This window comes from Phaethon aethereus, assembly GCF_964289735.1.
Source record: "Phaethon aethereus genome assembly, chromosome: 4".
Taxonomy (NCBI): domain Eukaryota; kingdom Metazoa; phylum Chordata; class Aves; order Phaethontiformes; family Phaethontidae; genus Phaethon; species Phaethon aethereus.
This window is the reverse complement of record NC_138578.1, coordinates 2,962,021-2,989,190: the sequence shown is the minus strand read 5'-3', so window position 1 is coordinate 2,989,190 and position 27,170 is coordinate 2,962,021. Positions and strand designations below refer to the sequence as shown.

The 27,170-nt window shown below is 44.5% G+C and overlaps 1 protein-coding gene across 1 annotated transcript in view; it reads right to left on the bottom strand.

Annotated features, from left to right (window-relative positions):
* Positions 1-27,170, bottom strand: part of FRAS1 (Fraser extracellular matrix complex subunit 1) — a 171,114-nt gene that overhangs the window by 87,084 nt on the left and 56,860 nt on the right. The window contains exons 3-13 of the mRNA XM_081999099.1: positions 23,239-23,346; positions 19,962-20,054; positions 17,920-18,079; positions 17,191-17,324; positions 14,407-14,490; positions 13,667-13,768; positions 13,372-13,563; positions 9,070-9,159; positions 7,329-7,476; positions 4,869-5,012; positions 4,453-4,587 (exon numbers count right to left, since the gene is read on the bottom strand). Coding sequence (XP_081855225.1) covers positions 4,453-4,587; positions 4,869-5,012; positions 7,329-7,476; positions 9,070-9,159; positions 13,372-13,563; positions 13,667-13,768; positions 14,407-14,490; positions 17,191-17,324; positions 17,920-18,079; positions 19,962-20,054; positions 23,239-23,346 — 1,390 coding nt within the window. The remainder of the gene's footprint in view (positions 1-4,452; positions 4,588-4,868; positions 5,013-7,328; positions 7,477-9,069; positions 9,160-13,371; positions 13,564-13,666; positions 13,769-14,406; positions 14,491-17,190; positions 17,325-17,919; positions 18,080-19,961; positions 20,055-23,238; positions 23,347-27,170) is intronic.

Sequence of the window (27,170 nt, the reverse complement as noted above, 5' to 3'; positions counted from 1 at the left end):
CCATACTTCTAATGGGGAAACCTGTAACTTCTAGACTCAAGCCAGGTAATAACACAAACCAGCACAGTCTGCAGGTTAGAGGAGTTGAAGATCTTCACTTCCTCTCTCCAGTTCCCAGTTGGCTCTCTCTGGCCCTTCGCAAAGATCCTGCAAATCCACTCGTGGGTATCACAGCAGCTTTCAAGTCTTCTAGTGAGGCAGGTGTTGTGTTAAACTGCATGTCTCCCTAGATGGGGGACGACTTCTGTGGTATCTCAGCCACAGAAAGGCTACAGTGAGAGAAGTAAAGACGAAGTACAACCTACCAGTGGTCATCAGACCTTCTGAGAAGCTGCAATGAATTTTGCAAACTGATATGAAACAGATGCTCTGGACTCCAAGCTACTAGACAGAGACCAGGCCCAAATGCCTTCTTTGAGACAGCAAGGGAGGGAATCTAAGTAGCAGAGTTTGGAAGAAAGGAAGGAAAGGAGGAAGAACACAGCCGATGTTTAGCAAGACAGACACACTTAGCATTTGGAGGCAGTGCAAACGACTCAAAGTACAGGATTGGTAACAATTTCCTCAAGGTGGCCAGCAAAAAAAAAAATGCTCGTGGCAAGAGACTCGGCTCTGATGCACTGCTCCAACCAGCAGCTCTGCTACACAAGTCCTCCCCAGGAAGAGGCTCCACGGACCCCTCTGACACAGCCGTTTCTGTATTCGAGGTGGCAAGTGCCTCCTGGAGTTACCAGCTGCCAGTCTCCAGATGACAAACACACACAGTCTGATTCACACTCCACAGATACAATACTTCACTTCTCGTGCTTGCAATGACAGGCACCAAGCAGTTTATTTTGACGTCTTGAGGACTTTAATGTCACAAGTCCAGCAGCTATTAAATCCCAGCCAGTATCTCCACTCTGTTTGCCGTCAGACGGTACAACCGCAGCTGCAGTTGTAAGCAGTGCACCCTCAACCTGTAGGACCCGGGTTCCTGCAGTTGGAACAGCAGCCCCAACCCATTCCTGCCCTGTGTTTGTACACACTCACGCACACCCTGCCTGCAGAAGCTTTGGCTCTTGCAGCACTGGATCACTGCCAGACTCCACAGCTGCTCCTCGCCCAAACAGCCAGTCACCAACTCCACTGAAAAAGCAGAGGAAAAAATGGAAGCATTCAATGAGCCACTGTCAGCTAAAACACCTTTTGCCTACAGCAACTAAGTGGCTGCGTGAAAATAAATCAACAGAAGTGACTGCATCACCAGGAAACTGTTTTCACCCCTCCTGGCTATTTTCAGTTCAGATTTGTTGGGGCCGTTTTGCACTGCCTCCTCCCTTCTATGTGGATACTGGACTTACAGGCAAGACCCTGCAGCTTAACCAGACACTGCTGCTGAAGGGAAGATGTTCAAAAGAATATAGTCGACCTTCCAGTTGCAATAGGGTGTGCAATTACTCTGCGTCAGCTGACACGATGGTATTCATTAAGCTGCAGTAACATGTCTTTCCAGAAAATCAATGTTAAACAGACAAAATTTCCAGGGTCTCGCTTCTTGGTTCAAGTAAGAGCACTCCAGAGTCTCCTGAGCCAACGGGTCTTTTTCCCTGCTCCGTTACTCCGGAGTTGCAGGGGTGTAATGTAGGAGTCACACAGAACTGACACAAGCCTAGCCTTTTAGGAGAGGAGAGGTTCTGCAAAGTGATGTTTCTGTTCTTTCTTGATCGACCATAAGGCAGAGAACCAATTAAAGATCCACTCACCGAACTGTCTCTCATCTGCATCGGTGCAGATATAACATTCCCCGGTTTGAAGACAGCAGGAGGGCTGATGCAAATGGCATCCCAGCAAGAACACAGTAAGAAGTCACTGCTTGGCTTTGGCAAAGCACAGATGGGGTCCAATCGCCCCGTGCCGCAGGGTACCATTAACCACCTCCACCCTGCCCTCTTCACCATCAGCCGGGCAAGCTCAGCTTAGTCATGTTCAGTTGTTTATCCTCAAGGTGAGCCTCCGCAGCCAGGTATGGCAGAGAAAAACAACAGGTCGTGAATAAAAATTCAAGTGCTTTGCTACAGAGTGAGCTGGGTCTGTTAGTGTCAAGTTACACATTTCAGCATTCGCCTTGTGGGAGATCAAAGCAGAAACACTTGAGTTCTGCCTAGGCTTTTGAATAATCTTGAAAACATAAATAATTAAGTTAGAAAAAAGCAGTGAGAGCACTGAACACTGCGAGTCCTCCGAGCCCTTCTGTTCTACCAGGCAGACATGTCTTATTTTTGCTTCCTTTTGCTTTGCTTTTGGTGGGGCAGGTTCTTAACTGTTTCCACAGCCTATTTCTGACAAGGAAGACTTGGTCTACCACTCTGCTCTAAGCCTGATACAAAGTGATCCATGATCTTCAAATACTCTCCTACGTAACTGAATGTATTACCTTTTGTCCTCAACTTTGCTTTCTCTTAATGGTTTTAGTACTTTACAGAGCAGGTGGAGGGGCAGCGGCAGGAAACAACCCTGGTGTAAGATTAAAATAGGGCAGAGATCAAACAACTCTATTCCGAAATTCAAAAGAGATTCAATTAGACCAGATGTTATAAAACATGAACAAAAGGAAAGATTGTGTTTTGTTATAATGCAGACAACAGTGTTTCAACAATAGGATGGAGTAAGAAACCTGGTCTTACAGGTCTTTTTCATCTCCAGAGCGAATTCCTCAAGAGGGAGTTTACTGGAACCATAGCAATTAACACAGTCTAGTTCATACTTTTTGTGATTGTGGAACATGCCTAGTGTAGAAGTTAAAAGCATTATGAAAAAAATATTTCTAAACAGTCTAAAGCCCATCTGGACAATCAGATTAGAGATTTGTAAAAATAAAGAGGATACAAAGAAAGAGTGAATGGCGATGAATTATGGACCGTATCTGAAATTTAAGACCTTCTCCACTGGTTTGAGTTTATGCAGAAAATGCAGCCAGGCAGAACTAAAGCAAATTGGTTTAATTCCCTCGAGGAAATAGGAACAAATTTTCCCAGCAACTTTCAGCTACAAGCATGCGTGACTGCAAATTTGGATGGAATGTACACTCAGTAATCTACAAACCAGTAATAAAATGAAACCTTAGCCTTTCCCTACCGCTTCAGCAGTACATGGGCACAGCCAATTAAAACACCAGGAGCAGGTGGAAAGGAAATGGTAAAATAAAACCAAATTAAGTAGAAGATTATTTGATACTTAAGTCTATAAATTCTTTTGGACTGGGTGTCTCTCTTCTAATGCACAATGGGGCCCTAGTCTATAGGCACTGCTGGAGGACAAAGGTTTTTCAGACTTTCAAAACATGAAACAAATGGTCAGCTCTTCAAGGAAAACCACTTCAGAAAAGGATGCCGGACTTACAATATAAAGTGCTTTTCCCTGATATCTGCCAAAAGCCCTAAGCCTGCATTTAATTTTAAGCAAGAAGGCTGGTTCTAAAGAAATTAAAGTGATGGCTTAAGTTATGCACATGCTCCACTCCTCTGCTGGATTAGAGCTGCAGAAATAATTAGAAGCCTTCTAAAAAGGCCAACATCAAGAGGAGAAAAGTGTTAACTTTAGAGAAAACAATTAAGCTGTCACAATGAAAAAGCAGCTGCCTTACAGTTTGGGAAAAGTACAAAAATTTCAAAGGAGCAAGAGAAGCTCATAAAAGCACTATCATACTTCCATCAAAGAGAAAACTGTAACTTCACATTCTTATTCTCAGTCTTTCTGATCACTAACGTATAGGATTTAGACACATCTCACTGTTTTATAGAATGACTAATTTACTTTGTAAATATGCTTCCTGAGAACAGTTAGTCCAATCGACTTTCAGGAAGAGCGCACCAGATGAAAGAAATGAATGGCAAAACAAAGCAAAAAATTTTTCAAAAAAGTATTTTCTGTGAGCTTTTCTGACTTCTACCAATCCCCCATCCCTCCAAGGAATTTTCTGCATGCCTCAAATCACTGTCTGCTGAAAGGGCTGGCATTAGCAGCTGCAGTTAGTCTGCACTGAACTCATAGAAAACCCCCAGGGATCAGATTGCCAGGCATCGCTCAGGGTGTTACATCCTTAGTAAAATGAGTGCATACACCCTGCTCTGTACCCTTAACACCACAAAAAACGCAGTTACATTTCCAAAAGAAAATTCTGAATTGAAAGAGGACAGTGGTGAAAAAACCGCAGTGTTCAAAAGCAGAGAGTTTTAGACGAACAGAACTGATCTGCTGAGGAATTTTAATGAATATTTCCCCGAGCAGTAATCAATTTTACACTGTATGACCTAGTTCCTCTGTTCACTCCTTCCTTTACTCTAGGGTGAACATTAACACCTATGTCAACAGCAGGTCCTTCAACAGAGACTATATCTAAGAGCTCGGGTACCGCTTTCGTCTGCTGTTTTGCCATCACAAAGTGTTGCATTCTTCTTTGCTTTGAGTTACCTGTGCAGAGGAGCTGATCCTGAAAGTATCCCTTCCCGCACAAAGTCACACACTGCCCGTTCTTCATTAGCAGGGATGTCTGGCACGAGGAGCACTCAAATCCACTGGTACAGGCTGAGCATGTTTCATTGCAGGCTTCCAAGAGAAAGAGTAAAGATGTATTAATCCCAAACGTCTTGATGCAGCAAGACTCCCCTGCTCTGATCAAAGGAGACAATTTTGCCTCATTTTGGCAAAAGAGTTTTGAGAATTTGCTTCCGCCCGAAACCTCCTGAACTGTTAAGCCCATGCTTGCTAGGCAGTATGTGCCTGAATGCTTTTTTCAAAAAAGAGCCTGGTGATCTCTTTATCATAAAGCACAGCAAGCCACAGAGAAGACAAGCATCTGACAGGCTATAACCCCTTGCAGAAATTACCTAAGCAAGAGCCCCCATCCTGGTAGAAGCCTGAGTCACACGTCTCCACACAGCGCCCATTCTGCAGTTGCCTCCTTGCGTCTCGGCAGGCATTACAGTGGTCGAAGGACCGAGAGCAGGTCAAACAGTCTGGGTGGCACTCAGCTGGCACAAAGAAAAGACACAAAGGTAAAAACCGTCAGCAGTCTTTTCAATCAGGAAGGCACAAAACAGTGCATACTCCAAAATCAAAGTGAAATTTATTAGCTATTTCTGTCTGTGGTTCAAGGTGTGTTAGTTTTGGCGTGGGTTTTTTTTTCCCAGATTGCATAAAAGGGGCTAAATATTATGTTGCTGTATTCTAGTATGTGAGAAGTTATTGCACAAACTCACATTTTCTGACTATTGATAAAAAGGAAATTCACTGTCCACACGGTTTCTCAGCAGTAAAAATTGTAAGTCATCAGGAATTAATGGTCCGAAACAACTGAATTTGAGTTTCCTTCAGTCAAACCCTGCAGTAAGTCAAGACCGTGTCCACGCCAGGTCAGAGTACAGGTGGCAGACCTCTCCAGTGAAAAGCTTTATGTCATGGCACCGTAGCAATCATTTCCTGACCACAGATATTCTCTCCGACAACATGGCTGCTCTCTCTGCAGAGGCCAAGAGAAGGACTACTTTCACTTTACTACTGAGCTACTTGTGCTTGCTGGAAGAAAAGCTGTCTGTTCCTTCCTGACAAGTCAGCAAAAAGGGCCCCAATGCTGAAAACTCTCCTTCATTTACACTAAATATCCTGCAGGTTTCCAGGCAGATGTACCTAAGGAAAGAGTTGGGAATCAAGAGCTACGGAAGACATGCCGTTGAAGATAACCATGAATCCACAGTGATAAACAGGAGGAATGAATAGGAGGCTCTGTCTCCACCCATTTCTTTCCAATAACTTTCCAAAGGTATATGCAGCCCCGTCGTTCCAGTCTGACAATGAACTGACTACGTGGAGAGGTACAGAATGGACAACTTTTCTCTAGGTAGAAAAAAAATTCCCTCTGCTCCAAACCAAATGTTCTCTGTGAGAGGGCATGTTTGCTGGTTTTCACATAAATAGCTATGCTTAGGGCTAGACGCTTTACACTGGCTGAGAATGAATGGGTTCTCTCTGCCTGATTCCCCCAACACATCTGTGAGAAGCAGCAATAAATTTTTCCTGGCTTTAACGAAGCAGATGCGTTAAGGACTGATGCTCTGGGCTCACAGATTGAATTGCTGCAGGCTGGATTTTGCATTTGGTTCTCATTCCGTCTGACGCAACACAGAAGAAGACAGAGGGAAAACAGCAGGCTTCAGTAAATGAATTTTCCATTTACCTTTTAGGACACAAAAATGCAAGTTTGGCTCTGTATGTCCACTACTATGACTTCAAAGTCTGTAATTTCCAAAACGTTACCATTACGGAAGCTGAACGAAGAGGCCAGATTTTCAAGGGTAACCAGTAGGTAGTGGCACTTTTCGATAAGAAGGGGAACAAGTGGGTGCTGAAAGCACTTTATAATCTGTCCCCTCCTTAGGAGCCTGTGCAGATGCTGTTCCCTTTCGAATATCCAGGACAATTTTATCTGAACTGTCCAAACCCCATTTTCCTCACTTCTCAATTTGTAGTGCTTCGCATTTTTATTAGCATGCAGTAAATAACAAGCTTTAAGACATTAATACGGCAAATGTGCCAAGGCACTCCTGCAGATGACAGCATAATTAAACTGTTGAGCTATTTTCTTTTTACTGAGATAAAACATTAACTGGAACACTCTGATAAAACCAAAGTTATATGAACGCAACAAGAAGAGCTACCAACATGAAAAATTAGCAAACCACAGCTAAAGCCTACCAACTATGAAATGCAAATCAAGGAGGATGACAATATCCTGGAGAAAAATGAAATTATATGCAAAATTAACATATAAGCTACGGCTATCCTAACCTTTCCAAACGATTATTAACTGGCAGCCATTCAGCCCTAGGTGAGCTTGTGGCATAATAGTGTAAGCAGGTTCGTTCTTCTTTCCACTCCCAAGAGACAATCAGGAGCCCAGAAACACCAAAACCCACGTTAGGATTCAGAAAGGTGCAGTCCCCTGCCTTACAAAACTCAGGTTGAAGAAAAAAGAAAAAGACAAAACATTTCCAAAAACACCAACCCCAAGGAGAAACGCTTTCGCCAAAAGAAAGCTATCATTTAAACCAGGGGAAGTCAGAGGGAGCCTTTGGATGGAGCCCTAAGCCTCTCCGAGAATTCTAATTAAATTATATGGAAACCAGTTAACGAGCAACTGCAAACCAAAGAGGAGTTAAAATTCGGCACAGGCATCGGACCGGTACTGGGGAAGCGAGGGCGGTATGTTCGACGTGTATGAGGTATATGCGACGTATCCGCTCCCACCCGACAGGAGCGACGGTAAGAAACGATCGACCCCGGGTCTGTACCTGGCTCGCAGCGCGGGCAGCAGTCACCCTCCACCTCAACAGCCAGGCTGCCCGGCGGGCAGGGCGGGCAGGAGCGCTGGAAGCAGATCACCTCCGTGTCCCGGCATTCGCATTCTCTGCACGGCCCTTCTTCCCACGCCTCTCTGTTCTGCGCAAGAAACACCCGACGGCCAGCATGAGTAGCGAAGGAGAGCCTTGGCACAAAGCGTTTTTGCCGGGCACAGCAACCTCCGGGTAAACTGCAAGGCTACCTCAGAGCTAGCAGTAAAGGAAACGTTTCTGGGGCTGTTCCAGCGCGGAGGCCTGCCGACCTGGGCCTGCGCTCCTCTGGGCCGGTAACCCTCTGGCCCTCTCCGCCTTGCCGCGATAAGGCAGCCAGCAAAGCGCCTGCTGGGAAGAGCCCTCGGCCCCTGAACACCTGAACGCATTCCCTCTCAGCACTCCCTCCAAAGCAGGGTGTTTCCCAGCTAGCAGTAAGTCTTTTCTACTTCTTCACCTGCCTTCGTTGTCTCTGACTCAAAGCGTTTTCTCCTGACTCCACATTTTTCTCCCTCGCCTGTCTACTTCTTTTTCACAGCCCGGTAGCAAGTCCTTGTATCTGCTCTGTATCTGAACAGATAGATGCCCCTAATCTGTCCTCTGTCTGAATCTACGTCTCTGCATAACGACCTTTTTGCCACGCTTTAAATCTCTTCCTAACCTTGATAGCATTTTACTTCCTCTCCCCTCTTCTATTTCCTTGTTCTCCATCACCAAGGACTGGCTGGAACACCACAGAGATGAAGGGGTATCGCACCGGTTTTCTTCAAAACTACCCATCGCACCTGGCACCGGTTTACTTTTACGAGTCGACGGAGGGGACAGATCTTGCACCCACGGCTCCCTGCCCTGCGATCTGCACCCCTTGCTCGTCTCGAAAGGCCACCGAAGCCGCCCTCAGCGGCAGAGGCTGTGCTGGCACCGCACGGGGAAATCAAAAGGCAGAGAAGAGAGAGCAAGCGTTTCAAACGGCCGTGAAGCTTTCGTGCCAGTTCCTCTCTTAAAAGAGATAAAGCACAAACTGGAACAAACCCGACACCTTAATATGTTTTACCTCACTTGGGCCAGAGAGAGAGATCTGAGGAAGGAAAGGGAAGTATTAGCATTAAAAACCCAAGACAGTATTAAACTTCCTATTTCTCACATCTGTTGGCAAACAGCAGTGATTAGCCCCAGTCCTCATCTGTCAGAGCAATGAAAAGTCCATTACTGATATATTTAAACCAAGATACTTAATGTTTCCTTTCTACTTAACTTCAGAAGGGAAGTTCCTTGAAAATATTCATAAAATCACGCACTCCTGTTGCAGTAAAACTTCTAATCAGTGGGAAACAGAGGGAGAAAGCTGTACATTGCCCCAGCTATGTAGCCTCTACTTTACAGGATTAAAGTCAGGCATCTTTAACTCCATGAGATGGGCAGGAAACATCTATGAGTGTGTACATTAAATATTAAAGGAAAATGATTGATTATACTGCACAAAGGAAAGCAAGGCAAACTTAAACTCTGCAGCAGATGCACACATTATAAACAAGTGTGTTCTGTAAACTGTGAAAGCAATCCGCAGACAACATTAACGGATTATTTCTCTGCTACACTTGCAAATAATATCCTTCTCAGAACTGGCGAGGGAGAGCCAATTACTCCAAACCATTATGAGGAGAACTCGCTATTACGCGCTCCAAAGTACGAGGATACTCACAGCTTTGGTATGTTCTTTATAAACACAGTAACTATTACTTGAAGTACATTCAGGACAGCACTTCCCATCTAAGTGAATTAATTCTTCACCCTGTGAAGAGAAAGGTTGCAGCAATTCAAATGGAATCAACACCACCAAAAATACTGTGGAATGCAGAGGCAGAACAGCTCTTGCCCTGGAATGCAACCTTCTATATCTCATTTCACCTTATCTTCTCCCTATCCTACTTCATCTCTGTAGGTACAGTTTGAAAAATGTGCTTAGTGAATACTGCAGTTGCAGAACAAACCTCAGAAAAGGCCAGGGAATTCAGTGATAAGGCCATTACTTCATCCCTAAATCCTGCAGAGGAAGAAGCCCCCAATATAATTCACTGCAAGTACAGAGAATAGGAATGCCGTTATTTTTATTGTGACTCACTAGGAGTTTGCCGGACCACTGTCAAGATTTCAATGCATAGAAACTTACCTTAATTTTGAATATTTGACCTTTTTTCCCCCCAAGAGAATTTTAAAGCACATGCTCTATTTATCCCAGATGGAAAACGCTTGCTCTTTGTACAACTGTAAAACTCCACAGAATCCACTTAAATAACTTCATTTTGAAGGTAAGAATTTAGCATCCGGAGACGGGAATAAAGTGCCCAAATTCGTCACAACTTTTTGTGCCCAAGTGGAAGCTGAATGTCTGGAGAAGAGGGAGAGTCTGTCCTAGGGAAGCAGGACAGAGCTCAAAAGAAGCAGCTTCAATTTCCTGACCTGAGTAGCTTTTCTGGACCAGATTCTCACGCGCTGCTAACATAGGCAAGGTAATACAGCCTAGTCAGAAAACAGACACATCTACACAAAACCAATACAATTAAAAAATTACAAATGAATGACTAAATTAGATTTGGTGCCAATCTGCACTGAGCGCTCATTTAATCTATGTCCATGAAGTGTCAGTGTTAATAGCCATCCCAAATCTCAGAGGGCGTGATCTTCTTAACCTTGCAACCAGGGTGATTACTTACCTGCGACAGAAAAGTCACGACCGTTCGTTAAATGTTTGCGAGGGACTCGCGTATCCAGTGAAATCACACAGCTTGCACTGGTGTCCATTTCAGCGTGTTGCCGCTTTCTCCTGATGGCTCTCAAAATTCAGCTGAGCGCCAAGTTTACCACTAGCTTTGCTGACTTACACCAATCGGGACCTGTTCCAGCAGTCACCCCAGGATATTTTTCATTGTGCCACATTGCCACGCTCACCCATTTGTGTATGTGAATTACTTTAGACACAGATAGGGCACCGACAGCACCGGTTACCGTTAGTCTCACCAAGGTAGAACGACTAAGCCAGGCCACGCTCTGGCAACCCTCACGCATTTCTGCGAATGGGTAAGAGCGGAGAAACAGTATGGTTCTTAGTCATCGAGGACCACACACGGCCTAAATCTCTCTCTGCTGGTTCTATACAATTTGGCTCTTAAATCATTACTTCAAAATGCCATTGGCAGCAGTTGGATCTCATGTCACTACTGTGTACTGTAAACCCTCCCATCCCCATCCCTGCCAACATCCCCACCCGCCCACATAAACAGACGCTACAGGCAAACTGAGAACAACTAGCCATGGAACATGGCTCGCCTAGCCCAAAAAAATGCAACCACGCTGCTCTGCCAAGACTCAGAAAAGGGAGAGGCTATGTGAGATAACTTGTGGATTTGCTGAAGAGAGATTCATCATATTCCAGGTTGAGAACACTGAAAGGCAGTGATGGGCTGGGAAGCAGAAAAGAAAAAAAGAATGTTTTACACAATCTCTCTCAAACACGTACACACCTACATCCACACACACCATCCGTAACTCTCAAACCCCTAGCTCTGTTTCTTCTAAACATCAGAAAGACTTCTGCAGCTTGTTGGCTGCATGGCAGTCACGCAGCACCCTGCAAGCTCCGTCTTACCAACCCTTAGGTTCTAGGGCTGGCAGGGCTGCTAGTAGAAATATTTCATCGCCAGCCTGCGCAGGTAGGCTGCAGCATCCCCTGCTAGCACCCACGACCCGTCTTCCTCTGAACCTCGTCACGAGGGTGCTTACTTTGCTGGGGTCCTGGCAAGTGCTCCGGCAGGACAATTTGATGCTTTGACAGTTTGAGTGGCTTTGGTTGAGTGCGTCCACTTCATCATCCATAGCTAACCCAGCCTGCCACGTAACTTGTATGCCCTAGCTCATCAGTAACCTGCTGAAAACGGCTTTTTGAAGCTTAGGTCAGAATCACCACAGGCACTTTCACTTGGCGGTTGCTGGACAGGTTGGTTTGAAAGGGTTTATAAGCTAAACCTCTACCTTGCCCTCACGTAACACTGCTATACTCTGTCGAGTGGTGGAGGGTTCACCATTCATATCTGTGGCCTCATTACAGATTAAATAGGACGATGTGACCAGAAAATTAATAGTGCTTTAATGAAGAGATGAATCCAAATGCTCCCAGCTTCACATCAGCTCTGATATATTAATGCAGGTGCCTAAAAAACAGACCTGCAACTCAAAAAGGAAAAAGCAAAGGAAAAAGAAAATATTTCCTTTGCTTTTTGAGTAAATCTTTTATTGCATTTAATTAACATGCACCTTGTACTACTGAGGCAAACTATGATGGAACATGACTTGAGGAACCTAGTTTATCTTAAATCCTTGGGCAAATTATCTTTTATCAAGTGGGACCATAACTCTCATCTACAACAACGGACACTGTCTTCCTCCTTCTGTCCTCCCAGCAATCATGTTTCACTCAAATGAAAATTGCAGCGGTTCATACTCTGACAAATAATATCACTTTTGTAGGTGCTTGGGTTTTTAGATGGGTGGTTACCTTTGAGAGCCTGAGTTTGAAAAAAATGTTGCATGAGTGATAATGCTGCACGCTTTTGAACACCCCGGTTTTGAACCCTCCATGTTAACATCTCCAGCTATTGTTCTGTAAAATACCCCTGGCTTTTTTTGAATAATGGATTCTTTGTCAGTACCCAAGATATGAGCATGAATATTAAATAATTCTCCCTACTGAGCCATGACAGCACACCATCATCATTAGTGTAAATGATCCAATTTACAGCCATAAGCACGCAGGAAGCTGACTGAAACAGATGCAAGTGCACAAGATTTTATGACAACCACGACCTTCCACCCAGCAAAAGCTCTCCCTGCAGTTTAAGGTCAGATGATCACCAGCAGTACTACATCAGTCACTAGAGTTTGGGTCCCACGCTCAATGCGTTTTTGCTATCTAAAAGGCACAGTCTCAGATGAACAAGCATACACTTTTATTCCTAGATACGTCCTCTCTGCACGATCATCGTTTGGGGCTCCATGTGTGGATTTTCACTTTCTTGAACGCTCATTAAAACAATCTAATCCAGCGAGTCCATTACGTCCAGGTTTTGGCTGGATTTCAGACACAGCACAAAGGTGCTGCTGCTCAAGATTCAGCACACAGGCAGAGTCCCCAGAAAAGCATTGCCTCTGAGAGAGAAAACTCAGGAGGCTACAAATCCTTCCCCTCTCTTCACTGACACTGTGGAGTAGTAGGTATAAAGCAGATATTATCCCACCAATTAAAACAGATGCAGTGACAAACAACACAGAACACTTATCCCATTTTCTTACAGAGAAAAGGCAATTTGAAACGTATTTGTATGTGTGTGAAGCATTCAACCGTGTCCAATATATTTTGCACATCCACCGTAAGAGGAAATATAACATAACCTGGGGGCAGGGGAGATGTTATTTTTGGAGTAAACAGCACTGGGGATAAAATAGCTTACCAGCTTCCCTTCCATGACAAGAATGTAATGGGAAAAATGGAGAAAAGTGGAACACCGACTTCCATATCCAACTACCTTACTGAAGCCCACTGTAGCATACAGAAGGAACCTTTCTTAAGCTTTTAACTACCTCTGACCTGTACATCTCTCCCCGTGTTCAGCTCCTGGTAAAGCCGGTGGTCCCTGAAAACTCTGGGTGTCTGACCCTCCATTATAGCAGGCAGACAACAGCATGGGAGAGAATCCAAGTTAAAATTAGTCACCAATTCACAGTGGCTTGCTTCACAATGCAAGCCCACTGAGCGGTCAAACTTGCATGGAAAATCCAAAGTTTACTCTCCTTTCCTGTGAAGTGTTTTCAAGGTAACTGCACAGAACAAGCCCCGAGAGAAGGGCAGCTTCTTAAGAGTGTCTTGAGATGTCAGTCGAGAAAAAAGAAAAAGATAAAAAAAATCACAAGACTTGACAGATACATCTTGAAAGAAGAAAACCTTTCTTACCTTGGCACACTCCACTTTGGCACACTCTGCTTCCCGGCAGGTGACTTGTCCTTCATCACACACGCAGAAGTCGCAGCGAGTACTATTCCACATCTCACCATGGTACCTGAGAGTGCCATCATACAAGCAGCTTCCCTTGGAAGACACACACTCCTCACAGCACTTCCCAGGACGCTGCACTTTGTTCTCCCCCTACGAAACATCATCAATCATCGAGCAGGACCGTCTGAACCTGTTAGCACGGGCACAGTGATACGTGCAGCCAGGGTATCAGAGGTGAACGATTTTTAACTACCTTCTCACAGGTAATAGAGTCACAGGTCTCTCTCAGACACCTGACTTCTCCTCTGTGACAGGCACATGCAGTGCAGGTATTTTTTTTCCACTGTTCGCCATGCTGTTCAAAAAGAACATGCATACAGTTGTTAAAGACTCTTCATAAATAACCAAATTCTTTCCAGAAATCTATGCTGCTTATGGAATATGATGGCTCCTTCTGCATGTCTGTATCCGATAATAAACTTTTCTTAAAAAATGCCTATCTCTACATGATCAGCAAGCAGGAAGAAGAGGTACGAGGTCTAGATGACACTGTGGTGTGTATTTCCTCTTAACTAGAAGCTAGTGACATTGGTGAGGCCTTAACTACTATTATTAGCAAAAAATAATCATTAACAGAAAATCCCACATACATATATTCACTAAATAATGCATTACATTAATTCCAGATGACACAATAAAAGCTATAAATACTTCGACCTTCACCAGTGCTTTCTGCTTTCCTCCTTCAAAAAAGCGTGAAAAGAAAGTGCCTGATCTGCTTCACCTTGCAAACTTCCTTTCTGCTTGCCAGCAAATTCTTATCTAGTCCTAATTTCTTTCAACTCTTCTGGCTTTCCAGGAAGAAAAAAAAAAAAGCAATGGTTGTACTAAGCTATCAGTGTTGGCGGAAAGTCAGATGTCGGGGAGAAGGGCAAGAGAGATGTGCCAGAAATTGTGAAGAACTGCCTTTCGGTGCGACTTGTCAAAGGTTACCTGGTACACTCTTCCTGACAGAGAGCAGGGCTTTGGAACACATTCTGGGCAGCATTTTCCAGGAGACATAACCATAACTTCATCCTACATAGAAAGCAGTAGAGACAAGTAAAATAAGAGCATGAACAGTTAACACGGGGCTCAGCATCACCGCCTGGAATTCCAGGCATTTAGTATCTCTGTGATAACCCACAAGTCGCTCGAGGCTTCATTTTGGGTCCAGCATCTGGGGGCAGTCTTCGCAGCATGAGATCAGGGTAGAAAGATAGAAAGATACTTCCTTCATCTCATTTTCTGGGTTGCTTTGGATGGCAATTGAGGTCCAAATACACAGATAGGTACAGAGATGTGGATGAAGACACACACACACAAGGTGAAGTACATGTATTTGGGTATACAGATATATACTAAACGAGATGGAGAAGAGATTTTTTTTCCTGGTACTGCCACATTTTGAGGCTTTGAATGTGTGAATTACACTCGCCATCTTTCAGGCATTTGCACTGTTTTAGTTAAACCCATACAGCATAACTGTCTGTACAGGTGTTAAATTACGCTTAAAACTGGATTATCCTAACGTAAACTTTTTCAGGACTGATGTAAGTATCACATTGGAATAGGCTGGCACTTCACATCAATATAACAGTTCCTGCTTGCCTCAACTCCATCCACCCAAAGCGTGTCTGTAATTCCCCTGCTACAATTCCACGTACACCCAACGATTTGGAATAGTATTGTTCACCAGCACGTCCCTCTAGCCACAGCAGGATGACTGGAAGACTTGACTTGTGGACTGCAAGTAGTGTAGAAACGCCAAGCACTGTTATCTCATCTGCCTTGTTAGTCAAATCACTAGCATTCAAAGAAAGAGTGAAAGACTTTGTATAAAAAATTATCAACGATAGATTTCACAGCAGAGTTAAAAAAACTCTTTCATGGATTTTGGTGGGATAGGTGGTGGGACATTCAGGTGTACTCCCACATGCAACGAGCATTTTTGAAGTTCCTCTCCCTCAGCACCCAGGGAAGGGCACAGTGATCTGAAAGATGGAAGATGAGAATTTAATACTGGGAGAATTTATGTATTTGCTTTTGACAGGGAGAATGAAGAAAGTGACACAGATAAAGTCACGTACAAGAAAAATGTTAGGTATGACTGAGAGCAGAACAGGATCCTTGCACATCCTGCCAAGGTCCCTTCCTCTGGGCACCTTGGTGGGAAATATCTAGAACACCATCAGAATTGGCTTCCTGCTGCATCTACTTGGATGCTCTCAGCCAACTATTCTCAGATACATCACAGCAACAACACAGTTGTTTCTGTTTGCACAAATTAAATCCTAATGATTAGCTGATTAAACATTAGTGCGATCAGTCAGCAGGTAACATGGACCATTTGGAGTGGGAAAGGAGGAATCTAAAGCAGGCATAAATTTGTTTTAACGCACAGTACTTAGTCAGCGAATACTAATTGAGTATCTCAGGACAAAGCAAAACAGAATTAGCATGTACAGAAACAGGTGGGCTTTCCTTTTATCAAGGAAAAAAGGTGTTAATTGCACAAACATCTGGTCCAGTAATAGAAAGCTGAGTAAGCATCAACAGGAAAAATGTTTATAACTACTGCTTTTGTTTTTCTCAGGGCTACCGAGAAGTGTGCTCAGCCACAGCACACACTTCTAGGGAGCTTCTGGATCCATCACTGGAGAGCAGTAGTAGATTAAAAAGTATTTGGGGAATGGCAGCTCCTAAAAACATCAAGTCAAGGTCAGAAGAGGGATTTCCAGGGAGCCAGCTCCTGCATTTCCTTAGCATGGCATGCTGTTGTAAAGCAGTACACCAAGGTGCCCAAGAAAACTGGTACAATGGGCCCAATGAAAAGAAATCCAAAGAGCACAGGCACACCCTTAAGCGCTTCAATATAACAAAGAGAATTCAAAAAATGGAGTCACTTGTACAGAATGTGGAGTACTGTGTATAGTTTGCTGCCTTTACTAAATCCTGTGTTAACACTGTATACAATCTTGTAGTATTTTGGTTGGGTTGGTGACTGCACAAGTGCTGAGAACTCATCATTTGTCCACAACAAAGATCTTGGAGACAGAAATGCCCCATTTCTCTCAACTGGACTAAAACCATGAGTCACTACTTGAGCTTGCCTAACTTATCTTACTGGTTTTGTTGATTTCTAAACACAAGCACACGTAAGGAATAGTGCTCTGAGACTCTTTCAGGTGCAGTTGTCTTCTATTTCTAAACTATTTAAGTCAGAAGGGGAATGTTATCTGCATTTGACTACTTTCAACTATATTTCTAGAGTTCTTGTAAAAAAGAAAAAGTAAACAAGACCTGCAGACCGAACTTTTTGACTGCAAACCAAATGCTGAAAGTTGTGAAGATAAACCCCCATTAAAAATCTTTATGTTTTCATTCCTTCCCTCACAGAAATAAAAACATTTCCTGCTCAACCCTATACAATTTTTTTTAGTATAAAACAAAAAGCAGTTTCTTTAGACAGTATTTGTGACAAATTAGCCAGCAAAGGCATGGTAAGAGTAAAATGGTGGGGAAAGAAGATATTAGGGAAGAGAGGGACAGCACGTGTATACTGACAAACATAACTATCACTCTGTATTTCCACACATCAAAACTCCCTTTTCCAATCTCTCACTTGTCACACGGAGGATTTGCCTGCTAATTTGTACATCTGCACGAGAAATGGACCTTGCCAAGGGAAAGACGACCGTCATGAGAAATGTCCCCGGAAGGCCGCTGGATCCTGACCTGGCTGCACAGTAGAGTCTGGCAGGAAGCTGTGAAGCACTGGGTCGCACCGTTCCTGCAGATGCACTTGGAGCACCGACCAAGGCGCCAGTCCTCACCATCCTGGAACAAGCGTCCATCAAAAGAGCAAGGCTCTACGAGATATGAAAACAATGGGTAATTTTCTTTTCCAATGCCCTTTAATCCCTTTCTGTCACCCACAATGAAAACACAGACTTTGTGCATCTCAGAATTCAAAGTTCTGGTTTGTCAAAGCAGGTAATGACAGTAACAATTCCACCAGTTTTCAAAGGCTTTAGAGTTGTGAATTCAGACCTCTGGATGCACTTCTCCCACTGGACTTCCGTGAGAAAAGGTATCCAACAGCTCCAGCATTTTTGGAACTTGCAGTCCAAGTCTGCAAGTGCCAAAAGTACCCTCAGTACACAGGAAATATCTGGATCTTTTTTTCCAGATTTTAATCTCCAAAATAAGGACATAGTAGGCACATCTGCTCACTGCTTAAAGCTTATCACTTCCTCTTGGCCTATGGGTGAAGCCATTAAAAATGTAAGTGTGGTAGCAGGACAGAAAGAGAATTAAGAGATACACTTGATGCCAGTGTCTCCCCAACAGAACTGGACAAGAAAATAAAAGCTTTCCGGATCTGGGACTGAAAGGAGATTTCCAGTGACCTACTGTTCGGATCACTGAAGCCAGACAGTGCCTCAATTCACGTGCGATACTCACCGCCGAGTCCCACACATTTGGGACAGCAGGCTCCCTGAGCGGTGTATTGCAGCTCCCCTCTTCCACAAGGGAGGGCTGGGCACCCCGTGGGGCTGCAGTTCACCTTCCCGTGGGCGCAGGAACACCGGACACATCCAGAGCTGGCCCACTGTGTGCCGTGCTGCAGTGCACAATGCAACCAAAGGCACAGAAAACACACGCATGAATCCAGCTGCCAATGAGACCTGTAAATACATCTTCGCCCTTTTAAGCCTCGCTGCACTAGTATTAAACTTTACTCTTCTGCAGGCCCAGCCAACCTTTGCACATTGTAGCCCTTACTCCTGGCTGCACTGTTGGGGCAAAAAGTAAGTTAATACCGGTAAAGCAGCAAACCTGGAGATCAGCCTAAGTTTCCTTCCTGTTGCAGGGCGGCACCCAGCAACAACACACCATCAGAGACCCAGGCTATTGGATACACCCCTCTCCGCTACAGCTTCTGTAGGGCAAACTCTAAATTTAGAGGCATGTTTTCTTTCGAGAAATATTCAACATGGGCCTCAACATACACCTGACCACAAGGTGGTCAGGTGAACACCACCCGCCCCACATGCTTAATGCATTTCCCTACGAGTAAAATCTCATTAGACCTGCTTATTCTTTAATGCAGAAACAAATACCTCTACCCTGAGGCAAGGGGAGGAAAAACTGGCCTCAAAAAGTAACAGCTCTCCAGCAAACAGAGAACGTTAATTTTTACAAAACATGCAATACTGAATTAGTCAGGGAGTGAAAAAGCTCTTGCCGATAGAGGATACAGATTTTCTTCGATGGAGCTACCACTAGGGCCAGTGTTGCTAGCTAGATGCTTGTAGAATGAAGGTCAAGTCAGAAAGCATTACAGTGGCTTACTGGAAAAAGAGAAAACATCTTCCTTAAGCAAATCTGTACCAAACATCACGACGAGACTTTGCACCGACAAAGAAATTGTTTAATAACCACCTCACAGTGGAACTGGGGTGTGACGTATGACTACGGGTACAAATATGCCTATAGTCCCTGTGGGCCTGCCTACATATTCACCTGACTTGTGTCCTAAAAGAACAGGCTTACAGAGAGCCAAAAGACAAAAGCTGCGGCTAGAGTACAACACAGCAAAATGCAGCAACAGCAACAACAAGAGGCAATACAATGCACTATGATGTAATATAGTATCACCCAAATCACAGGCACAAAGAAATATGAGAAAAGGATGGATGTGCTATCCCTCCTGTTCCAGCCTTTGTCTAGCTTGTAACAGATCCATGCTGGTCATGCCTCCCACTGAAACAGAGGGTTACACCATCCATCTCAGGTGCAGAGTGTAAGGTGCAGATATTCAACTGTAAGCGGGCCTGTTAGCGTATTTCTTAAGATTTGGACCCGACTTGCCTCTTGTCAAACAGAAAAGTCTGTAAGAGACCAGACGTAGGACTTGGGTTCACTGTTAAGCCATTTTTCTATGTTTGCGTATTGTTTGACATGATTCATTAACTACCACCCATGAATCTTCATTTTTTTCTTCTCTGTGGACACATTGTTTTGGCCTTTCAGCCCCAGTAGGTGAAACCACATCCTGGAACCTGCTTCCTGAATAATTCAGGATTACAAAATACATAACCCAGGTCTCACGACAGCAATCAATCTCTACCGGCATAGATGGCTGCTGAGAGGAAAGCCTTCTTTCAGGATAGCTCATATGTCAAGTTCACTGTGCTTTGCTCCTCTCCTAACATTACTATATTGTCTCAATCATCCACAGCAACGGCAAAGCAAATGAATGAGCGGGAAGCTTTCTCCCCTTAAGCCAAGCAGGACACGATTGCTCAGCAACACATTCCCTTTTTGCAAACCCTGCTGACCAAACTCCCCTCATATTACATTAGCTGACAGTGACATGTATATAAGGCCAATGAACTATCCTTCTCCCACACGTCAGCTAGGCATCTTTCACTGACGCGAACCACGGAGAGCTAAAAACTGGTAAGGATTGCTGCCGACGAGGAACTTGATAGAGCACTCACGCTGTGGATCTGTCCTTCATGCTGGCAAAACCCTTCAGCTCGCGACGCACACTCAGGGCAGCACTTGTTGGGGGCTATTTGGAGCACTTCTCCCTGAAAAGAGACAAGAATCCAATCAGCAGTTCACATGAAACAGAGACTTGAACCACGAAGGTCAAGACATGGGGCCTTGCTGGACCTGGTGCTCTCAGTTTAGAGGGGAGACATATTAAGTGAAATATATAACGCTGCTACACCAGATCCCTTTGTTAAGAGGTGCCACATCAGTTTGCTGTAATTACCATTTTACCATCACAATAACGGTAGGAGAATTTACACCCCTAACAGTACAATTAGGAAGTCCCCAGCTGAACTAGTTTTCAAATGAGAACAAAGAATAGAAAGCACTTATTCAGGACAAAAACCCCAAGACTACTCACTGAAGGATCTCTGAGAAAAATGGTACAGATGTAATTTTTCCAATAGATAGTTTTCTACATGTACAGGACAGATCTCAGTCTAACATTTCGCCATGCCAGAAGCACAGCTGGCAGGCAGAATGAATGTGCATCCATTAACTGTACTCCTTTGGCTAAATAATCACCACTTTTTTAAAATAACACTACTTCCAAATTAACTGAAAGCTACTGATCGCTTCCAGCTGGACCAGGGTCAGGCGATGCTGCTACCACTTTGCTTCGCGTGTTCCAGGGGCTCAGCAAGCTGACCGCTTGCTGCGCACTGTTCAGCAGCGGGGAAACAAGACGCCGCTGGTGGAAGCAACTCATCAGACAAAGGGCAAAACACATCAGTAAAGACATCAGCCAACACCGGGAAGGATCGTGGGCTCCCGTCATTAAAAGAGACTCCACAGACGCTCCAAAACAATGCTTTCATGTTCCCCCCAGCTGCACGTTAAACACCCCAGGCCTGGCACAGAGCCCCGCAGACAGGGCAGCATCAGATGCGGGAGGATCTTATTTTGCAAGAATGCCTGTCACTGATGGCAACCGCACATGCGGGCCCCTGGCACCACCTGAGGTACCACAGATGTCAGCGATTTCCTCCCACAGCTCAGAACAAAAAAAGGACCAAACAGTTTTACTGATGCGACCACGGTAGCTGGAGAGGGAGAAAACAGAAAACCGAAACCAGAGAAGAACGTGTCAGGTTTGGGAAGTGACATGTAGAAAAATTTTATCCATGAGGTCACCTTCTTCAAAATATCGCAAAGGTGTTTCTCAGGAGACACACTCCATCCTTTCCACTTCAAAGGGGTACGTCCAACGTCTAAGGGATTCCTGCTCAGGAGGGAGTCATTGTTTGTTTTGTTATAATAAAAAATGAAGAGACTGTGATGCCAAAAAAATTGTCTTACTTACCTTTCACCTCTTTATTTGTATGATAAATGGGACCAGAATAATTTGAAATGTCACAAGTTTTCTGTCTCTGTTTTCTAAAAGAAATATTTTGATTTTTCAAATGGAAAAAAGTTTCTCACCTCAAGGTTTCCTTCAATGCCGTGTTTTTAGGAGGTGGGAAACAAAATTTAGTACTTCACTTAGTTTAAACCATTAAACCCTTTTCAACTGTGATCCTGCTGTGGAGAAACTGTACTTGGTTGTTGGTTTGTTTTGCTTCACACAACAGAAAGAATGTTTGCAGATTTTCCACCTACTCAAGGCATTCTGTATGCACAGCAGTAGGTTTTACATGCAAATGTTTAGAACACCCCTGGGTATGCTTTTTGCAAAGATTGTCTGGTTTTGTTTACGCCTCGTCGCTGTAAACAAGATCAGCAATATTAGCATAAATCTCATAATAAGCAGATAAGAAATAAACCATGGAGAGGAATGGCGATTTCTGACCTTGTTCACACTGGTTGGTTTATGCTTGAAGGATGATGGGATTTTTTTCTTCAGAGATCCTTGATGATCCTTTTCAATTTTAAATGGTCAAACCTTTATGGAACACTTAAACTCTTTGTCTTGAAGATCATCCATGTCAAGGAGTCACACAGATTCATTTCACACTATAAATCTATTTCCCTTTATGAGCTTTAAAGTTGCCACTTTTTCATTTATCCAATTTTTAAAAATGAACACCACCACCTTATCGAGCCCACTCATTGTTAGGTGTGCCACAACAGCACGCTTTTTTAAATTTCTCTCCTCTTTAGCACAAAAATTCCTAATATTTCAGTCTTGCTTTAATCAATACACAGTGATAATAATGCGGAAAACCAGTAAGAATAAAAATTATTTCCTCATTGCTGCTGTCATATCGGAAAACATTTTAACCTGCTTCCTAAGCCATATAATTATATTGGCAGTGCCTCTTTAAAACACTAATTTTCACCGTCATTCATGCGTACTACCCCAGTAATCCAGATGCTAATGCAAGACCAATTCCATGGCCAATTAGCTGTAACCATTAATGAAGGTTCAGACAGAGAAAGATAAACAGGAGACAATGAAAGCTCAACAACCACCACAAGGCAGAAGAAACTGAAAGACAGTCCCAGCTCTGTTGTTGTTCACCAGGGTGGAAAGCGTCCATCTGCATGTTTGAGGGAGACCCAGCTCCACGTTCAAATGAAGGGTGACTGGAAGCTGGGCTCATGCTGGGAGGTCCAAACCCCGTTCAGGGGCTTCCTTTGGGGACCAGACCACCCTTAGAGCACAGGCAGCCTGCAAGCTGTTCCAACACCGAGCCTCTGGCTGTAGCGTGGCAAAGGAGACAAAGGCTTCGCACGCTGGGTTTTGCCTGCGTGATTCTTGCACAGGCTTGCGTCAAGGAGAGGCGAAAGGGCACAGAGACTGTGCCTAACCCTGGGCAGTCACACACGCCCCGGGAGGCAAAAGGGGATTTCACTGCTCCCTCTTGCTTCCCTCAAATCCTGCTGTGAATCAGACCCTCAGGTTGAAAGGGAGCTGCAGGGAGGCAGCTGAGCGCAGAAGGCTGATACAGTGCCTGCCACCGCGGTGTACAGAGATAAGCAACCGGCTCACCTCTGCCAGTTCCTCCAGGGAAACACCTCATGCTGCATCCTCTTTTTGTGTCCCTCTTAATACAAGAAGAGTTTTGCCTCCACAGGGACAGTAGGACCAGTCACCCCAATTGCTCCCACCATTCCTTTACGTGTAACACACGGTGTGACGCACCCAAACAAGCGTTTTGACATATAACTATCCCAGGGGTTTAAAGCAGGGGAAGGCTGGGAACTCCAGAGTGACCTGACGTTTCTGCCACTGCACAGAGCGGGTGAGCTGGATTTTGGACCCTTGCAGTCCCTTACCTTCTGAAAGTCACACCGAGGATGTTTGCAGACGGTATTGTCACAGGTGACAATATTGCTACGGCAATGGCAGTCATGGCAAGAATCTGGCTTCCAAGTTGTGTTATTCTGCAAATAAACGTCAGTTTTAAATTAGACCCGTACAGCAGAAAGGGTTGTGCTATTTCACGCAACAGCAAACGGCCCAAACAGCTCAATATGGACAGATTGGAAGAGTAAAGTCTGCAGTGGATGACCCCTCCCTCCCACACGCTCATCAGGCACCGCTTTGGTACTATTTGTTCAGCAACTTCAAACACGCAGCTGAAAGACAAGGCCATGCACGGCAAATCATCAACTCCAATGGCAAGATAATAGCATCTCTGGAAAACTTCTCTATAATCAAGTTCAGACTGTCCAAACTGCAGTTACTACTGCGATCACAGCTTGTGCTGGGGCACCTGAGCTAGCTTTGAGGCTAACCCACTCCCGGACAGAGCTGCGGCACCATACGGCACCCCACAAGCTGATGGGGAATACAGGAAAATATTGACATGCTTGAATCCAAAGGAGCTGTTGGACATAATATTCAAAATTTTGAGCCTGCACGATCACAGGAAGAAAAAGTTCTTGTGCCAAAACCATGGTGTAGACTGTGCTTATTATGTTAGGCTGTAAGATGGAAGGAAAGGTCTAAAGAGCCTAAGCTGCAATTAAATTGATTTAGTCAAAAATGCTGAATGCGTGACCAGGTATGAACAGGCTCTACCTGGTCACATTTATTCCAAAACGTCGTGAAGGGGACTCTGACCAAGCAGACAGTCCAACAGATTTGGAAATAGCTGTCGCCACCACTCGATCAGTGCACTCAACTGGAACACTCACAGCTAATTTGCAAGGGTTTTCACCACCCCTGCTTGACCCGTTTCCATTCCCTCTGCGCTGAGGTCACGATCCCACGCCGCCACCGTGCTTTCATAAGGCAGCTCAGGCCCTCATCCTGTTTCTTGGACACTTGCCAGACTTCTCCTTCCCTCCCAGCAGCTTCTCCAAGGTCTGAGCAGCCACTTGGGACTCATTACTTTCGGTAGAATGCCTGGAATACAAAGCCTTCCTCTTTGCTCCCGAACACCAACTTCCAGCTGGCCCGACATCAAACAGCATCAGCAGCATCCCAGAGAAGCAGCCAAGTCTACCTGTCACACTTCTTCCTCTGGAAGGAGGTGTGACACTTCTTTCCTCTTCTACCTCTCCCTCTTCCACCTCCCTTCCCAGGAAAGTGTCTTGCCTGCAGTCAGCTCCCCCGCGGCGTCCCTTCACCCGTGCCAAGTATCCTTTCTCTGGCAGTTTAAGGTAATCTGAAGGATACAATTGCTACGTTCATATTTAATTATCTGTTTTTCAAAGCCTTCAGTCAAATCCACCAAAAGAAAATGGAAAGAGGAAGATCAGTTTCTCATCTGAACAACTCTTTCCCATTAGACAACCACTGTGCGTATGCTAGTCTAAATTTATGCCACATAGGAAATTTTCCTGTGTAGTACAGACAGCCGCTATCCAAGCCATTAAGCCTCACTCTTAATTGATTTGAAAGAAGACCAGACTTTACTACTCATTTACATGATGTAGTGATTTACTCCAATAAGTCAATTTACTCACAGTGTAAAATATGACTTAGGCAAATTAAGATATGAAAAGATGATTAACAATTCACTACCAAGAACACATTTAGGGCTAACTACTAAAACTGTTAAGCATAATGATAAAACACTGAAATGCGCCTTAAAGGTCCATTAGACTGCTTAATGAGAGCAAAAAAACCTTGAAAAATCTGGCCTCTTGCTCAGGCACTTCCGCAGAAGCTGCCTCTTCGGAAACCTGAATGTGATGTACTGCAAGGCAGCCTGTGCGAGCCTCGGAGCGAGGAGATTCACAGGTGTCTGACAAGGTTTCACCAACACCTGCATGACTGAAAGAGGGCACCGGTAGAGGTTCTCTCTTCTTTGACCCATCCTGCATCCAGGGCCGACCGCCGAGTAGAAAAGGCCAGTTGCTTCCCCTCCGAAACCGTGCTCGTTGTCAAAAAAAAATGGCTTACTCTCCGACGCCGGATCAAAAGTGCAAACCTGCAAACAGCGGGATAACCAGAAACACCACCAACAAATCCTCGTGTCTCTTCTCTGCTTTACAAAAGCTTTTTGTTCACATCAAACTCTGCTCTTCCCTCGTGGCGAAGTACACACACAGGCAATGAACACTGGCGGCATCAGGAATTTAGGGAGGTTCTCTGTGAATGTAATGCTGGTGGCAACACTAACCTTAGCAACAGCGAGAGACGGCAGTAAGCGTACAGCCCCTTGGGGCAAGACATCAACAAGACAAAGAGAGACGGTAATTTCTGCTGCGATAATACAGCTGGTTCTCCTCTCCCAGACACACGGCTGCGGCTGTAGAACAGAAACCTTGACTTCATCTCTGCCAGCAGGTTTACGGTACAGTTACAGAATAAATTCAGGTTAACTTAGCTAACACACGCATCGGACTCAACTCATTCTGCTCTCTTCAACAAAGCTTTATCATACTCAGATCCACCCTAAGACCCCTAAAACCATGACAATACCCAGCACTCCTAACATCTTCCCACTGGCAAAAAGTGACGTTTAATTTGCTTGACAAGACCGTTTGATAGATCTATTGATTTAGTCCTTCGCTTGTTTGTTTCCAGCTGGAAGGAGAATCCCAAAACAGTGGGTTGCAAAGGAGGAAACCTGTGCAAGACCGACATCAACGGTGAAAAGCGGTCTGCATTTTAAAACTGGCAGCTCGCTGCAGGGTGAGGCTGCTGTCTCAGAAGCCAGCCAGGGGGTAAGCACTGGGCACGGGGAGCAGAAAGGAAGAGGGCAGATGTAGTGCCCCATCACTTGGCTCTCCTAAACCTTCACCCTGTGGCCTCTCTCCTTTATTTAACAAAAAAAAAAAAAAAAAAAAAAGACTTTCCATGGAGGAATAACAGCCAAAAGAATCGCACGTCAAAAAGTGAGCACAGAGCCACCCTTACTCACCTTTTGAGACTTAAATGCTCAAGTTTCTGATAAGAAAACCCTCTCTCTGGTCTTCTCCCTCCCCTATTTATTTTCTAGTATAGTCTAAGGAGGCTGGCTCCGATCTGTGGGCTTCAAATCAGCTTGTAAATCCACACGGTTGACGCTTGGAAGCATCTTCACACATCAGTGATTCCCATTTGCCAGGTATCAGATCAAAACTGGCACATCTCTACAGAGGTTTTAAGAATTCAGAATCTAGTTAATAGTCCGGAAACCACTACCTGATTTTTTTGGATATGACAGCCTTCCACGCAGTTTACGGGTCTCAGTGTTCAGCTCTTTTGACAGTTCAACATTTAGCTTAAGATTCTCGGCTATGGAGCAACAGGCCTAAACTCAAACTTCAAAAGTCTGGTGACAATTAAATTTGCCCATTTCTTTACAGAAAGGTGGGGGTTTTATTCTCTGTAATGCTACCACATGTCTGAATGTTACAGTCACAGTAAACTGAGCAAAATGCAATGCTCTGGCTCTAAGCCATTTGAAGCGCAAGGCCATTTAATTCCTTGGAGATGGGAGAGAAAAGCAGTACATGTACCTCATAGACATGGTGGAAATACATAAAAGAACGGAGAGGTTATTGCAACAATTACTTTTGGTGGTATTCCTGGGTGCTGACTTTTTTAGCATCACATTTCAAACTAATTTTAATGTGTTCCCTGTTTACATGGAAGCATGTAGCTGACAGCTGCTAACACAGAAAAGCATAAGAAGATTTATTGGTGCGTATTTAGAGCTCTTACGACCTGGAGAACGCAGACAGCTAGTTTTTTAATTATTCTTTTTGTTTCTTTCATTTCAGACGTGACTATTGCTAAGGCAACCAAACGTGGGCCAACAGCTCAAGGA